At 38.1% G+C, this 16,640-nt stretch overlaps 1 protein-coding gene across 10 annotated transcripts in view; it reads left to right on the forward strand.

Moving 5' to 3' along the window:
• RARB (retinoic acid receptor beta) overlaps nt 1-16,640 on the forward strand; it is a 946,796-nt gene that overhangs the window by 779,128 nt on the left and 151,028 nt on the right. Inside the window, exon 1 of one of the 10 annotated variants that reach the window (XM_056519999.1) lies at nt 4,644-5,634. The exons of 8 other annotated variants lie outside the window; for them this stretch is intronic. In XM_056519999.1, the coding sequence (XP_056375974.1) occupies nt 5,472-5,634 (163 nt within the window). In that variant the 5' untranslated portion in view covers nt 4,644-5,471. Of the gene's footprint in view, nt 1-4,643; nt 5,635-16,640 lie in introns of those variants that run through there. One more of the 10 variants, XM_056520001.1, reaches the window with a different exon arrangement.

Raw genomic sequence — 16,640 nt, forward strand, 5'->3', positions numbered from 1 at the left:
ATGGCCGTGCCAGTCTCCTGCCTATACCAATCCTTCTCATAGTGAAATTTGTTATGAGCTAGAATGATTTTCAGGGAGTCACAGACAAAGGAAAAAATTCATTGGATTTACCAGCTTCTTTAAGGAGCTCATGGATTGCCTGTACACCCGCATTCCCGAGATCACAGATCACCACGTACATGTACCTGAAGAATCTATGGTATTTTTACATTATCCGTTTTAACCCGTCAAAGTCTGTTATTCTGTGATGGGAGAAAGTAACGGGAGAAATGGTGCATGCACTATTTCTTCCGTTCTTTCTCCCGTCACAAAATAACATCCGTTATTAATAACAGGCTATGACGGGTTAAAACAGATAATGTAAAGATCCCATAGACTATAATGGAATTTTGTAACGCCCGTTTAACGGCTGATTTTCAGGATTTTCATAACGAAACAGATAACAGATCTTTAAAAAAACGGATGAATGTATAGTGTGAAAGGGGCCTAAAGAATAGATTTTTTTTTATACCATCTCATTAAAAAAAAAATGAAAACACGATCAGAGTGTCACATGTACACCAGAATGGTACCAATGAGAGCATCAACTTGTCTACCAAATAATTTCTGCACCCCAAGGCTGCAACTTTTTATGATGCCAAAAAAATATCCCAAATTGAAAGGAGCCCCCCAAATCCACACAGCACGATTCCATTCCTGAGGCCTGTGTGACGTAGTGCAAAAAAGGCCACATATGGAATATTTCTAAATTCCTCCAAATTAGGCGAATAATTCTTGAGTTGCATTTGAGGGGTGCAGTTTTTAAAATGAGGGGATTTGTGGTTGTATCTAACATATAGGTCCCTCAAATTCACTTCAGAACTGAACTAGTGCCTAAAAAATTTACTAAACTGGCTCCTGAAAAATCCACTAAACCATGCCTTTTTAATTTTGAATCAAACCCCCCTCATCTAGGGAATAGCAAAAGGTATAAAAACTCATACATGAATGTGGTGCGACAGATGTATGCCAGTTTTTTGGTGCAACTTGAGACAGAAATTTGGTGCATTTGGAATAGTAAATGTTTTTTTTTATTTTTTTGAAAAATGCCATATTTGTAATGGTGTTTTTTGTGCATCTTTAGCTTTTTCTGAAGCTAGGTCTTACATTAACCCCTTAATGACCATGGACGTGTATACACGTCCATGTGCCGTTAAGCAGGTATGGCGCGTGCTCCCGACTTGAGCCCATGCAATAATGTCCACCCCCAACTGATTCTTGTAGCTGAGGGCCGGCGTTAATAGCGATCGCCGCAGCCGGCTATTAACCCTTTAGATCACCACTATCAAAGCTGACAGCGGCATCTAAAGGTACATTTAACTGCTCCCTGGTGGTCCAGTGGGGTGGATCGCCCCCCCTTCCCCCCACAGCACAATCGCGGGGCACGATCCATTGCTGATATAGCCGGAGGGTATATAATACAATGATAAAGATAAAGCCTATCAGGACCAGGCTTTATCAATCGAGCGCAGAACACACAGATCAATGTGGTTCTATGGAAATACATTGATCTGTATGAGGAATCTAATGATTCCTCCTTAAAGTCCCCTAAGGGGACTAAAAGTGTAAAAAAAAAAAAGTTTTAAAACACACACATTAACCCCTTCCTTATTAAAAGTTTAAATCACCCCCTTTTCCCAAATTCCATATATAAAATATATAAACATAATAAAAATAAACATATGTGGTATTGCCACGTGCATAAATGTCCAAACTATAAAAATATAAGGTTAATTAAACTGCACGATCAATGGCGTCCATGTAAAAAAAATTGCGTATTTATGAGTGACGTCCTCAACGCGACGTCACCGTCAGTGCGCACAGTGACAGCTCAGGAGGACGCCGCCGGAGCCAGAAGTATCGCGGACCCGGGAACAGGTAATTATAAAACCGGAATGGGGCAGCGGCGGTTTCTGGCCGGGATGGTGCGGTGGGGGGTGCGGCGCTGTGCACGGTGGCAGGACTCAGGAGGAGCCCAGGACAGGCAGGGGAAGAGAAGCGGGTGGCGGCGGTCTCTGGCTCCGCAAAAGCCGCTGTAGTTCATTGATTTAAAGCGCACGCTTTAAATCAATGATCTGCAGTGGTGTCGCTGGGGGGAAATGGCCGATAACTTATACTGAAATATCGGTATAACTTATCGGCTATCGGCCCTAACCTCCACAGAGTATCGGTATCGGCCCTAAAAAATTTATATCGTTCGATCCCTAATGTAGTTATAATTTTTATAAGTAGTAAAATAAAGAAAACCTATATAAACTGCATATCATTGTAACCGTATGGAGCTACAGAATAAATATATGGTGTCATTTTTACTGAAAAGTGCACTGCGCAGAATTAGAAGCCCCCAAAAGTTACAAAATTGTGTTTTTTCCAATTTTGCCCCACATAAAAAAAATTCTGGGTTCGCCGTAAATTTTGTGGTGAAATGATTGATGTCTTTACAAAGTACAATTGGCGCCACAAAAAATAAGCCCTCACATGAGTCTGTAGGTGCAAAATTTAAAGCGTTATGATTTTTAGAAGGAAATGAGGAAAAAATGAAAGTGCAAAAATGGAAAAACCCGTGGTCCTTAAGGGGTTAAAGGGATTGTCCAGGATTAAAAAAAAGAACATAGCTGTTTTCTTTCAAAAACAGCACCACACATATCATCAGGTTGTACGTGGTATTTACACCTTGTCTTCTTTCACAGAGCTGCAATACTGCACACAACCTAAGGAGAGGCGTGGTGCTGTTTTTTGAAGAAATTAGCTCTGTTTTTCTAAACCTGGAGAACTTTAAATGTTGATAGTTAAAAGGGTATTCCAGGATTTTTTTTCTTTAGCCCTTGACCCATGTGTAATATGCTTCTATTAGCTCTGTGTGCCTCTCTGTCCAGTTTTCATGCACAAGACCCACACCCAGAAGTTCTGTAGTGCAAGTATTTTTATTTAACTGTTATCTTGGACCTTTCTCAGCATTTCATACAGCCAGGGACAATATGTCATAAGTCACATGGTCTCTAGGGGGCGTGGCTATGCTGCAGTGAAGGGGTGGATAGCAGGGTGGAAGGGATTTTACTGAAGTAATGCTATCCACCCGCTCACTGCCTCCCCCCTGGAGACCATGTGACTTATGACATATTGGCCCTCATTTACTATTTCAAATCCGACATGTTTTGTCGGGTTGTGCGCCAGATTCTGTCGCACTGCGCCAGAAATTCTGTCTGTGCTAGATTTTGCACCAGAATTTGCGCCAGAATTGAAAAAACCCGACTAACTCTCCATTTTGCTAAGAAAACCCAAAAAGGGGCGTGGCTTCCGAAAACGGGCGTGTTCCCGACATTCTCACAAAAACATATTTACTAAGGTTACCACAGAAAATGTGGTGGATTTGAGCTGAGGAAAACCCAACAGATCAGAGCATGTGTAAAAAAGCAAAGTGTAGGGAAAGTGGAAAATGTAGGGAAAGCTTAGTAAATAATGTGGAAAATAAATTGTAGGGAATTAAAACCCACAAAGAAACCTACACAACACTCTTAGTAAATAAGGACCATTGTCTCTGGGTGCATGGAATGCTGGGAAAGGTCCGAGACAACAATAAAATAAAAATACTTGCACTACAGCCCTTCTGGGTGTAGATCCCCTGCATGAAAACAGGACAAAGAGACACACGGAGGTAATAGAAACATATTCCACCAAAAATTGCACCCAAAATATGCCTTTTTCATTAGTAAATTCATCTGGAAATCTAACATCCCACTAGCCACGCCCCCTTAACCTTTGAACACGACGAGATTTCTCCAAAACTGTATGTTAACAGTAAATGACATATACCTGCTAAGGACAAAAATGTGTCACATGAGGAATAGTAAAATTCCCCTATGTGTTTCCGTTTGTGCCGTTTTCTTTCCCATTTTGTGGTGTGTTGTTTTTCTTAACATACCATGCTTTGGTATTTTTCCCAGATACTTCTTTCTAGGGTTGAAAAATAAAAAGTAAAAATTGCTTGCAAAAATTACTTAAAAATATACTTGAAATTCATGGTGTTTTTTTTTATTACACAGAAGCGTGTTTGTAGTAGCCCTTAGTGTTGTGTGAAGTGGAAAGCAGCACTTTGTAGAGTGCACCCTTCTTATGTAGAGGCAGCGTAAGGAGAACGGTTTTTATCGATGCCTCAACAGTGTCCTCTTGTGCTGATGGGGGGCTGCAGGAGGGGGGGATTAGGGATACAAGAACACAAGCAGACTCGCCCCATAGGCGAACTGCGATGTGATATTAACACTAAGGGTGCCGCTGCCATGCCCTTGATTGTTTGCCGTCTCATTGTTCTAGTAAAGAAGATTAAATTTGACATATGTAACTTCTCACCCCCAACCTCTCCCCTTTATCAGGACATAGCTGTGGATTAATGCTTATCTACACACGTTAGCACTCGAATGCTACTGCGTAAAAAATAAAAACAAAAAAAACCCTGAGACAATACATCCGCAACGCTGAAATATCTGTGACAGATACATTGAATTTTAATTGAGTAAAATTATCTACTGTGCAAAATTGGAACAGCTAAATCTTTAGAGAGGAAGACAGAGGAAAGCTGGATTATGTATACAGCTGATTAAGATGGCGAGAAGAAGCCCAGTCATTGATCAAATAAGAGCGGCGACAGGTCACGACTGACACCCCAAACCTGCGTGTCCATTTTCCTGTCCTCTTCCTGATTCTAGGGGTGTATTTACATTTAGAAAGTGAAGGTAGAATCCTAGCCCCAGATAAAGCAGCTGAGCGAGCGAGAAAAGGAGCAAGCGGCTGCCTGCATCTCTCTGCTGGTTGTACAGGGCTGCTGGTAGTCTTTAAGCTGTGTGAGAATCCTGGGAGTTGGTGATGTCAGACTGGTTTGGGTCATTTGAAGGTTAGCAGCCTGGGAAGGGTTCATGGAGAGTTCACTCGCATATATTAGGCAATCCAATCTTTCATTTTGTGTGACACAAGTAGTAGGAAGTGAGCTGTTCAAAAGCAGAAGGATCTATTCGCTTCAGAAGGGGGGACCTGAGTCCTGGATGTAATAAATGTTGTTATTTTTACCCACTTTGAGCTCAGTTACAACTGAAGAGCGGCTTCAGCTTATTCACTGCTGCAGAAGGCTGCGAGCACCTCCAGGAATTTAGAGACATTTTGCCTGCAGCTGACAGCTTGGATTTCTCCGTCCCCCTCGCCTACTCTGCTGGAATGGCTGGGAAGCTTGGAAAATAGTAAATGATCATTTGGATCAATTACAGGCTTTTAGCTGTGTTGTCTGTCATAATTCATGATTCTGGTCTGGGAAATAGACCAACAGCCTACGTGCCAAAAAAAAGGGGCAGAGTTTGATGGAGTTGGGTGTACTTTTAGATGCCATTTTACTCTGCACCTAAAGGAAAAGCACTTTTACAGGCATTCTGTATAGGGGGGAAATCATGTTTGACTGTATGGATGTGCTAGCTGTGAGCCCTGGGCAAATGCTGGATTTCTACACTGCGAGCCCGTCTTCTTGCATGCTCCAGGAAAAAGCTCTTAAAGCATGCTTCAGCGGATTGGCACAGACAGAATGGCAGCACCAACACCGGCACAGTGCTCAATGTAGGTCCACTTACCAGCCCGTCTGGCTTTATTTTGTTCTCTTCACTGCTTTTGACTGCATGCCATAAATAACTGAACTTTAAAGTCAAAGCGAATCAAATGCACTCCAGCCTTTTCTTTTTTATCCTCGCTGTCACGTAAAATTAATATTTCATGGTATATTATTGCATACCTTTAATAAGCATATTTATGCATTTACGCTTTTTATGCTCATTGTACAATGGTGGATCTGTACACGGATACAGGTTGCTTATTATGTAGACTTTAAGCTTTACATTTTTATTAGAATTAAGTAACCTAGCATTGAAATATAAAATGTATAATGTTGTATTATTATTAATACTAATAAAAAATATTTAGCCTTACTATAATTATAAATAGAATTCACTAGTGGTTACAGTTTTATGTTAAGTTTACTTTTGCTGCCACATGTTTATGGGGTTTGCATAGTCACAAGTGTGCTCGTATTGTCATCACTTCAACTTTGGTTGTCTTCAAAGCCATAATTCTCCCAAAGTTTGACCTTAGAACCTTTAAATTTGCTTTGCTCTAACTTAAAAGAAGTTTTTGCCCTACTAAATAAGCCTGGCACTTGGACGCTTCAGTGTTTAGCCATCAATTATAGCACATTTACAGTAGGAGGCTTGTGAAGGAGGAGAACTCTTTGCTTGTGGTCTCCAAAGTTCTGTTATCTAATCTTGACATGGTGCCGGAGAACACATAGATTGGAAACAGTAGTGCTTTTTGGCTTCAACTTTGAGAAATGACCAAAGGCACCAGAATGCACAAGCCATTGACTCCAAAGAGCCTGCAGGATCCTGCTTTTCACTGACACTGATTTAGATGAATTGCTAAGCTATTTATCACAATGGCTTTAACACAGTATTCAACACCTTGGCTGTAGATTGCTCTTTCATTGTTGTTGTTACTTTTTGCTTTATGATCAGTCCATTGGTCAGGACACCTACCTAAATGTGTGTATCTTAAACATAGCGGTGACAGTTCCATGGATTCCCTAGTTTACAGTTATATGTGATAACATTGTTCCAGATTGCCAAATATTCAGTATTTTCTGATATTAGTATATTCAGTATATCTGTATATTCTGCTTAACAAATACGTTAACGTTAACATTTTACTTTTTTTGTAGTATGTAAAGTTTGTAAATACCATGTGATGTGCAAGAGCTAGGGAGCAAAGTAACATCAAAATAAAATATAATGTATGTAAAGCAAAGAATTAGGCTAACTGTGCCTTTAAATGTCTATATTTATATTTATTTTCCCTTACTCTATATGTCTTTTTAATCAGAGCTAATGTAATCTCTGTGGATCTAATCTGAGTAAACATGGAGGTGTTTGTATATAAACAATGGAGGTGTCAAAGATATCGTAAGTTTACACGATATCAGGAAGCTGGTGATAGCAGACTAGAGTTCAGGTTCTGTGCTTTGCATAGTTCCTTATACAAGCTCGTGCGCTCAAAATACACGATCAAACTACCTATTTAATGTGTGATAGCATTTCAGTGTGTTCCATGCCTCCTCCTCCACACCACTCCCTCGATGTTTTATAAATCTGGCCTCTACATAAATAATTTTCTAGTGCTTTTGTGAAAGAGTATATAAACAGATTTTTCCCCAGCTAAATTTTGGCTTGTGCAATCTGCTTTGGACACAATCCAAGAATTAAATTCATAGCAAAAGAAAAAAGAAAAAAAAAAAGAGGCTGCATGCTCAAAACATGTAGTATAAAAAAGAAACATACAACATAATGGACTGGGCAGATGTACGATTAGATATTATGATGACTGAAGATATTTATAAGATTCTTTTTTATGATGTTTAGGTGTTGAGCTATAAATTGGAAAAGAGGCATAAGAAAGAAAAATATAGGGTGGAAAAAAAAACATTAATAAACATAAATATTAGCTCCACTTTTTGAAGTAAAATATTCAAATTCTCCTATGGTTTGGTAGTGAGTGTGTTTATGCATTTCGTTACCTAACCCGGCTTCTACACCTTGATTGTTTTTTCTATATAGAAAGAGTAGTGATAAAAATAATACGTCAATCAATATTTATTTTGTTTTACACCTTTAACTTTATTTTTAGCCATTTTTTCCCATATTCAACTGATTTTTTTATGCATATTTTTTCCTACTTTCCAGAAGATTCCTGTCCAGAGCCCATGTTACATAGATAAGTGCAGGTACCTTTGTATTTTGTGTTACCGCACTGACTTATTGAAGTATTTATTTTACAGCATAAACCCCTTGCAAGAAATAGTGAGTAGAAATACACAGCTTTTTGTAGCCCGACAGTGGAATGTAAAGTAAACTTTAAGTACTGAAGCTTTTGCTTTTTAAGAGGTATTTTACGCTCCACACAGTTATCTTCTACATGTTTTACTATGCTGTGAAGCGGAGATTTATATGTGTAGTTATTTTTTTAGCATCAAAATAATGGTTGGGTGTTTTGTGCTCAGTTATGTTAAGGCTGTGGCCATCATCGATCACGCCATTATTTTGAAAGGAAACAGCATTCTTTATGGTACTATTTCCCTTTTTTCTCCTCACGATTGGTGGGTCAGTGATTTAAAAAAATGTGCTCGACAGTAGAATTTATTTGCAGAGAGGGTTAGAAGATGTAACGTCTATTTGATATATAGTCTTTTGTATTAGTAATATTATTGTTATAATTAGCCTCTCCTTCACATGATACTCCTTCCATACAACCCCCTTCAGAAATAGGCTTGCCCTGCCCACTCCATTGATTTTCACAACAGCTCAGGATGATAGGGGAAAATCCTTCTGGAATTTGTCTTGCCAGGGACTATATGTATATATTTTAAGGATGGTAGATTTGGCAAACCACATTCCATTTTTGATTAATGATTCTGTTTTGATATGTTATATAATATTTTGTAAACAAGATTCCAGCACTGAAGTATTATTATCCTACAGTCCATGCTATATGATTTGCATCTACAGTTTTAATCCAGATTGGTCATTTCTTAATTTGACTCCAAATACATGACCGAATACCTAATATACTTCAGTGGATCACTAATCCTGAAATTCTGTTTACAACTTTTTCACGACTTCACATACAAATTCTACTAAAGCTTATTTAGTACAGAAATGATTTCGGAAGAGTGCTGTGTGCCTGTACAGGAGTCCTGTAAACATACGTTCAAGATTTGCTATAGTATCACATGACAAAGATATAGAAGTTCAAAGAAACGGTATGAGGTGTATGCAGAAGGGCTTACAAAAACAAAATGACAATAGTTACACTGAAGGCCTAAAAATATATTTAAAAAAAGTACATTTTGATAGTCAAAACTCAATTTAGAGTTTTAATCCTACCATACTCCCTCTATGGATGGGTCTTTATTTCATCCTAATCTTACACCTTTTAGCACGCACAATGTATTTGCTATTTTGTTACTGGTTAGAGATTGCACCTTTTGGCCCTTTTAAATGAATGAGACATATTTAATGGAAAAAATGGTGATAAAACACTGTTTACTAGATCATATTTACTTCAGGTATGCGTAATGTATTACAAAATACGTATATATCCACTGCAGCGTAATAAATATATCAGTGAATGTATCACACATGGAAAATAATCAAACCACCAATACACTAGATGTAGTGCTCAACTGAAAAGCAGTTTTAGCCTTATTAAATCAAGAACTTCTTATGTGTTTGCCCTACAACCAAACCCTTTCAGTAATTTTAATACCTTGTACCAATGATGTTATTATGGTCTAGCAATTTGGCAGTCATAATAGATATCATTACCACTTGAGAGCAGTATATAAGGCACACTACGCTTAACAGAGGGGTCTTTAAAAAAAAGACACCAGTGGGGTTATGTTTCACCTTTTGCTCAGCGTTTATTTCTTTATTTCTTTTATTGTCTTTTGCATGGTGTACATAGAAGCTGTGGTGTTAAGTAAACTTTGTGCAAGATAATCTTTGTTTTCTATAACTATCATACATATATATATATATATATATATATATATATATATATATATATATGAGATATAGCACAGTTCTTTTCTACAAGATGTCCGACTATGGTTGCCCGGGGCAAAATGAGATTTAAGAACATTAATAATAATGTGTCATCTGCATGGAAGCCTTTGTATCCGCAGTATAACTTCACGAGGAGCCTGTGTTTTCCAATAAAATGTTAAGAGGGATTTATAAGGGTGCCATTGAAATTCCCCTTGTTACCTGAGGTGAGCTGTGAAATTATCAAAATGAGAAATGCTTGAAAATCCAACAAGATCTGACCTCCATGTCTTATGCCCCAAGAAAGGCACAATTCCTAAATCTGCTTGTGCTGCATGTCCCATTTAATGTCTTAGCTCCCCCTCTCAATGATATTTTGGTTGTGCACGAAGACAGTTCTTTATAGCATTCACTTGTTAAATTAAACCATTAAAACTGCAAGCCGAATCACCTTTACTTTTTCATCAAAGTCCGTGGTTGTGAGAAGCTGCTTTTCTGTAGGCCATTTCTGGGCTTCAAAAGACTGGAGCCTGGACTGCTATAAAGCTCGGGGCTATAATTAACTGAAATTGAAATGAATGCAAGTGAAAATTTAGTTCCTGATGTTTTAATCTAGAATCATATTTCCATGTGTTGCCGAAGAAATTCTTAAAGGCAAATATAATTATTTTATTATGTTTGTCAGAACGTAGTTCATTTAACAGTTATAAAAAAAATTGTGTTTGAATCTCGTCTTTTTCAGAAATAAATGGTTGTGATGGTAGCAATCTATATTTATAACAGACGTATTGTCTCCGTTGGTCAGGAGGGACACACTAAATATTCCCAGATTAGACTTAAATTGTACATGTGTACATACGATGTAGCCAATAGCGATAGACATTGCCCATACTCTACCATAAAACCTACAGCTTTGGTCAGCCTATGATTTATTCTAACGATACATGGAAGGGAAAGCTGTAGAAGCAATACATCTAAGGAAAAACATTGGCTTTACTTATACTTATCCTGAAGATGGATGTCTACATTTTTGGCCTTCATGGTGAATGGATACACAATATGGATCCATAAGGAAACCTACATGGCCGATATCTCACAAAAAGGTTATTTAGCATGTTGGAAATTAGCACAAAGAGGCTTTCGACAGTGGATTTAGTTTTTTAAAGGTTTTCCTTAACCCTACCCTTATAATATGTATTAAAAGCCCTCAAATTACAGTCAGACCTGCCAAACAATTAGGGCTTGATTCAAGTGACAGGGTTGAATTGCAGTTTGGCCACATATGTTGATAGTTTGAGTTGCCAAATTCTATGCACTGCAGCCTTGGGCCAAGCAGCCGTATTTCTGCTTGTTATTGTATATGGTAAAATGGACTCTACAATAGTGTTTAACAGGCTGTGAGAAGGATTCTTTATACTACATTTTTTAAACAGATCTGGAAATTATTTCACTTCGGTACGTATTTTAAAGGGTTTGTCCGGGAAGCACAAAAGGTCCTACCTGTTCTGCTCCCCAGCATCTACTTCCGCTCCCTGCCCGTCTTTGAAGTATATTTCCCAGACAAGATGGAGCGAGTACCAGTCACGACCATCGCCTGTTGCCCGTAAGCGATAACCAAGAGCTGCAAGATGTTACAGGTTGCATGTTTTTTTTTTTTAACAAGAAAAATCCTTAATTATATTAGGTCTATTTTTCTGCCCATGCCATGAATTAAATTAATACACATATACCAAGAGTTTGCAGCTTAATGGATTGGCAGGTGACCAGTAAATGTCTAAATACAATTTATTTAGTGGCTTTAAAAATTAAAAGGGATGGCTTGGGTTAAGTTCAATGTGTAATTGGCATTCTGCCACAACCTTATTGGCATGTCTTGACAGTACTTAACATTAAAATAATGTTAGTAATGATCAGACTTTTAACATCCACCGCAATGTAATTGTCTCCAGGTAGTTTGTACAGTATAATGCTACATAGAGCCCTACCAGGTAGTTGGTACAGTATAATGATATATAGAGCCAGACCAGGTAGTTTGTACAGTATAATGCTACATAGAGCCAGACCAGGTAGTTCGTACAGTATAATGATACATAGAGCCAGACCAGGAAACAAATTATTTTTTGGATTGTGTATTCACACATACCTATGTGTACTTGTATACTTATACTTTAGGTAACTTTGCTGTTGTCTGCTTTGTAGAAAGAAAATAACATATGCTCTCAAGAATTATTTAGTTTTCAGAGAGTTTTATAAAAATGATAGCTATTGACATGTCTTCACTCATGGGGGAGCAGGTCCCTATTTGCCCTAATATTTGTATTATTGGACCATACACAGCAGTACAGAGAAGTGCTTTTAACCCCTTAAGGACTCAGCCCATTTTGGCCTTAACCCCTTAAGGACCCGGGCTTTTTCCGTTTTTTCATTTTCAATTTTTCCTCCTTCACTTTAAAAAATCATAACTCTTAAAAATTTTCACCTAAAATTATATATAATGGCTTAATTTTTGCGTCACTAATTCTACTTTGTAATGACATTAGTCATTTTACTCAAAAATCTACAGTGAAACGGGAAAAAAAATCAATGTGCGACAAGATTGATGAAAAAACACTATTTTGTAAGTTTTGGGGGCTTCTATTTTTACGCAGTACATTTTTTGTCAAAAATGATACCTTATCTTTATTCTGTAGGTCCATACGGTTAAAATGATACCCTACTTGTATAGGTTTGAATTTGTATCACTTCCAAAAAAAATCATGAATACATGCAGGAAAATGTATACGTTTAAAATGGTCATCTTTTGACCGCTATAACTTTTTTATTTTTCTGCGTTCAGGGCGCTTTGAGGACTCATTTTTTGCGCCGTCATCTGAAGTTTTTAGCGGTACCATTTTTGTTCTGATCAGAATTTTTGATCACTTTTTATTCACTTTTTTGTGGTATAAAAAGTGATCAAAAATGCGCTATTTTGGACTTTGGAATTTTTTTGCGCGTACACCATTGAACGAGCGGTTTAAAAAGCGGTATATTTTTATAAATCGGACATTTCCGCACGCGGCGATACCACATATGTTTATTTTTATTATTATTTACATAATGTTTTTTTTATTTTTGGAAATGCCGGGTGATTTAAACTTTTATTAGGGGAAGGGATAATTGAAAGGGTTAATGATTTTTTTACACTTTTCTTATGCAACATTATAGCTCCCATAAGGGGCTATAACATTGCATGTACTGATCTTTTACACTGATTTATCCATCTCCATAGGAATGGATCAATCAGTGTTTTCGGCGATTGAATGCTCAAGCCTGGATCTCAGGCTTGAAGCATTCATTCGGCGATCGGACAGCACAGGAGAAGGTAAGAAGACCTCCTCCTGTGCTACAGCTGTTCGGGATGCCGCGATTATACCGCGGCGATCCCGAACAGCTCCCTGAGCTAGCCGGGCACTTTTACTTTCGTTTTTAGCCACGCGGCTCAGCTTTGAGCGCGCGGCTAAAGGGTTAATAGCGCGCGGCACAGCGATCAGTGCCGCGCGCTATTAGAGGCGGGTCCCGGCTTCACTATGACGCTGGGCCCGCTGCGATATGATGCGGGGTCACCATGTGACCCCGCGTTATATCGCAGGACCGGGACCCATGACGTATGCATACGTCATGGGTCCTTAAGAGGTTAAGGACTCAGACAATTAAATTTTAACTTTTTCATTTTTTCCTCCTCGCCTTCTAAAAATCATAACTCTTTTATATTTTCATCCACAGACTAGTATGAGGGCTTGTTTTTTGCGTGACCAGTTGTCCTTTGTAATGACATAACTCATTATATCATAAAATGTATGGCGCAACCAAAAAACACTATTTTTGTGGGGAAATTAAAAAGAAAAAAACGCAATTTTGCTAATTTTGGAAGGTTTCGTTTTCACGCCGTACAATTTACGATAAAAATGACGTGTGTTCTTTATTCTGAGGGTCAATACAATTAAAATGATACCTATTATTACATACTTTTATATTATTGTTGTGCTTTAAAAAAAATCACAAACTTTTTAACCAAATTAGTACGTTTATAATCCCTTTATTTTGATGACCTCTAACTTTTTTATTTTTCCATATAAGCGGCGGTATGAGGGCTCATTTTTTGCGCCATGATCTGTACTTTTTTTTTTGATACCACATTTGCATATAAAAAACTTTTAATAAATTTTTTATAATTTTTTTTTTATAAAATGTATTTAAAAAGTAGCAATTTTTAATTTTTTTTACGTTCACGCCGTTCATCGTATGGGATCATTAACATTTTATTTTAATAGCTCGGACATTTACGCACGTGGTGATACCAAATATGTCTATTAAATTTATTTTTTACGCTTTTTGGGGGTAAAATAGGAAAAAATTTTTTACTTTTACTTTTACATTTTTTTAAATTTTTTTTACACTTGAATAGTCCCCATAGGGGACTATTCATAGCAATACCATGATTGTTAATACTGATCTGTTCTATGTATAGGACATAGAACAGATCAGTGTTATCGGCGATCTTCTGCTCTGGTCTGCTCGATCTCAGACCAGAGCAGAAGACGCCGGGAGCCGGAAGGAGGAAGGTGAGGGGACCTCCGTGCAGCGTTCTGATTGATCGGATCCATGAGCAGCGCTGCGGGCGATCCGATCATTCATTGAAATTGCGCACTGCCCCGGCACCGGAGGGGTTAATGGCGGACGCCCGCGAGATCGGCAGCCGGGATCAGCCGCGCATGACATGGGCATCGCTCCGATGCCCGCGGTTATGCACAGGATGTAAATGTACGTCCTGGTGCGTTAAGTACCACCGCACCAGGACGTACATTTACGCCCTGCGTCCTTAAGGGGTTAAAGGGGTGGAAAACTTTTTTTTTTTTTTTTTTTTAATCAACTGGTGCCAGAAAGTTATGTAAATAACTTCTATTATAAAATCTTAATCATTCCAGTACTTATTAGCTGCTGAATACTATAGAGGAAATGCTTTTCTTTTTGGAATACAGTGCTCTCTGCTGACTTCTCTGTCCATTTTAAGAACTGTCCAGAGGAGGAGAAAATCCTCATAGCAAACATTTACTGCTCTGGACAGTTCCTAAAATGGACAAAGATGTCAGCAGAGAGCACTGTGCTCGTGATGTCAGCAGAGAGCACTGTGTTCCAAAAAGAAAAGACTTTCCTCTGTAGTATTCAGCAGCTAATATGTACTGGAAGGATTAAGATTTTTTTAATAGAAGTCATTTACATATCTGTTTAACTTTCTGACACCAGTTATTTTTAAAAAAAAGTTTTCCACCAGAGTACCCCTTTAAGCAGGGTTATTCCATTGGCTTGTGTTTTGAAGGGCATATAATACTAATTGGTGTTATTGACTTTAAATTTCCCAGCCATTACAAGTAACCTGAAAGACGGACAGAATAAAGAGCAATAATCCATAGAGTTCTTGAAGTGCTTCATGTTTGTCTGCAGTGCTTAACATGATCAATATTAACTGCTCCATTGAAACTAACTGCTGTATCAAATAACAGTAAATCAAAGGAATGTGCTTACAGATTATTTATTGAAAGGTTTAATTGTTCGCTGGGGCCCCGCTTATCATTGCAAACAATAGGCATGCCTGTATCTCCACTCTAAACACTCCTCTGTTTGGATTTAGCATGTTCTCTTTTGTAGGCTGTCGCCAGAATGAAGATATATTGAAGGCAGCATCTTTCCTAGGTGTGTATTAGCTACGATATGCCCGATTACTGGTACAGTAAAAGATGAGTGTGAACAAGCCCTTAAATTTCAGAACTGATCAGTCATGAGGTTGTACAACATTAGAAAAGCCTGACTGTTGCATGGGTTATACCTAATCTTGCGGGTTAGTTCCATTGACATGTGTGAGACCCAGTTGTGGCACTGTTTTTGGGACTTAGGATAAGTTTCCACTTGGTTTTTGCTCTACCAGTTTTTGGAATACTGCCACTGCAGTTTTTGAAAAAAAGCCAGAAATGTATTCAAAAGGAATAGGACATATAAAGGAAGGACTTATACTTCTCCTCCCTTATGGTTCCACTTCTGACTTTGGCTCAAAACCTGCAGTGGCAGTTTTTCAAAAACTGCCAGAAAAAAAACAAGTGGAAACTTACCTTAACCCACCAGAGCGTGCCTGGATCATTAAATGCTTATTAGTGATCACAGGAGCTGTGCTCACTTTATAGGGGGTGAGGAAAGGCTACTAACAGTATCCAGGACCTCACCTCTAATGATGGAAAGTGACGATTCCACCGTTGCCGTTATTAACCCTTCAGACATTGTTACTATAGTGGCACCTAAAGCATAAGTGACTATTGCCGGTGGCTCAGTGGAACTTATTGGACCTCACTAAAAATGGCATAAACGTAAAAAATTACCAAATGCCACAAAAAAAAAAAAAAAAACTCCAAATGGTCACATCATGTATCAGAGAAACCATGAATAAAAAGTGATTAGAAAGTCCCATCAAAACAAAAGTGGTACCAATAAAAACTAAAGATCACGGTACATACATCACTATATATGTTTTATTCACATTGTGCTAGAGACTAAAGATAACCTGTCATTTTTACCCCCATAAAATGCACTAATGCCCCTTGATGAAGCTTAACTGCGAAACGTACGTTGGGGTATGTAGGTATGTAGTTTCAGCCAGCAGTTTTTGTCTATGCTCTTTTGAGTTTTCTCTTTAGCAGGGCTTTTTCATAGTCATATACGATAACTTTGTGTAGTTTTGTCCAGCTATTCGTTTGTATAGTCTTTTATTTCATGCATATATTTTTGCTCTGGCTTTTGGACACATTTATTTATTTCTGTGACTTATGTACCTTTATGTTACCATGATGTATGAACTGTCACGATTTCTTTATCTTCTGTGCATGTAGCCTCAGTGCCTCATCTTCCGATTATATATTTTTTATCTGAATATCAATAAAGATTTGTATTATT

This window comes from Hyla sarda, chromosome 5 (genome assembly GCF_029499605.1).
Source record: "Hyla sarda isolate aHylSar1 chromosome 5, aHylSar1.hap1, whole genome shotgun sequence".
Classification (NCBI taxonomy): Eukaryota; Metazoa; Chordata; class Amphibia; order Anura; family Hylidae; genus Hyla; species Hyla sarda.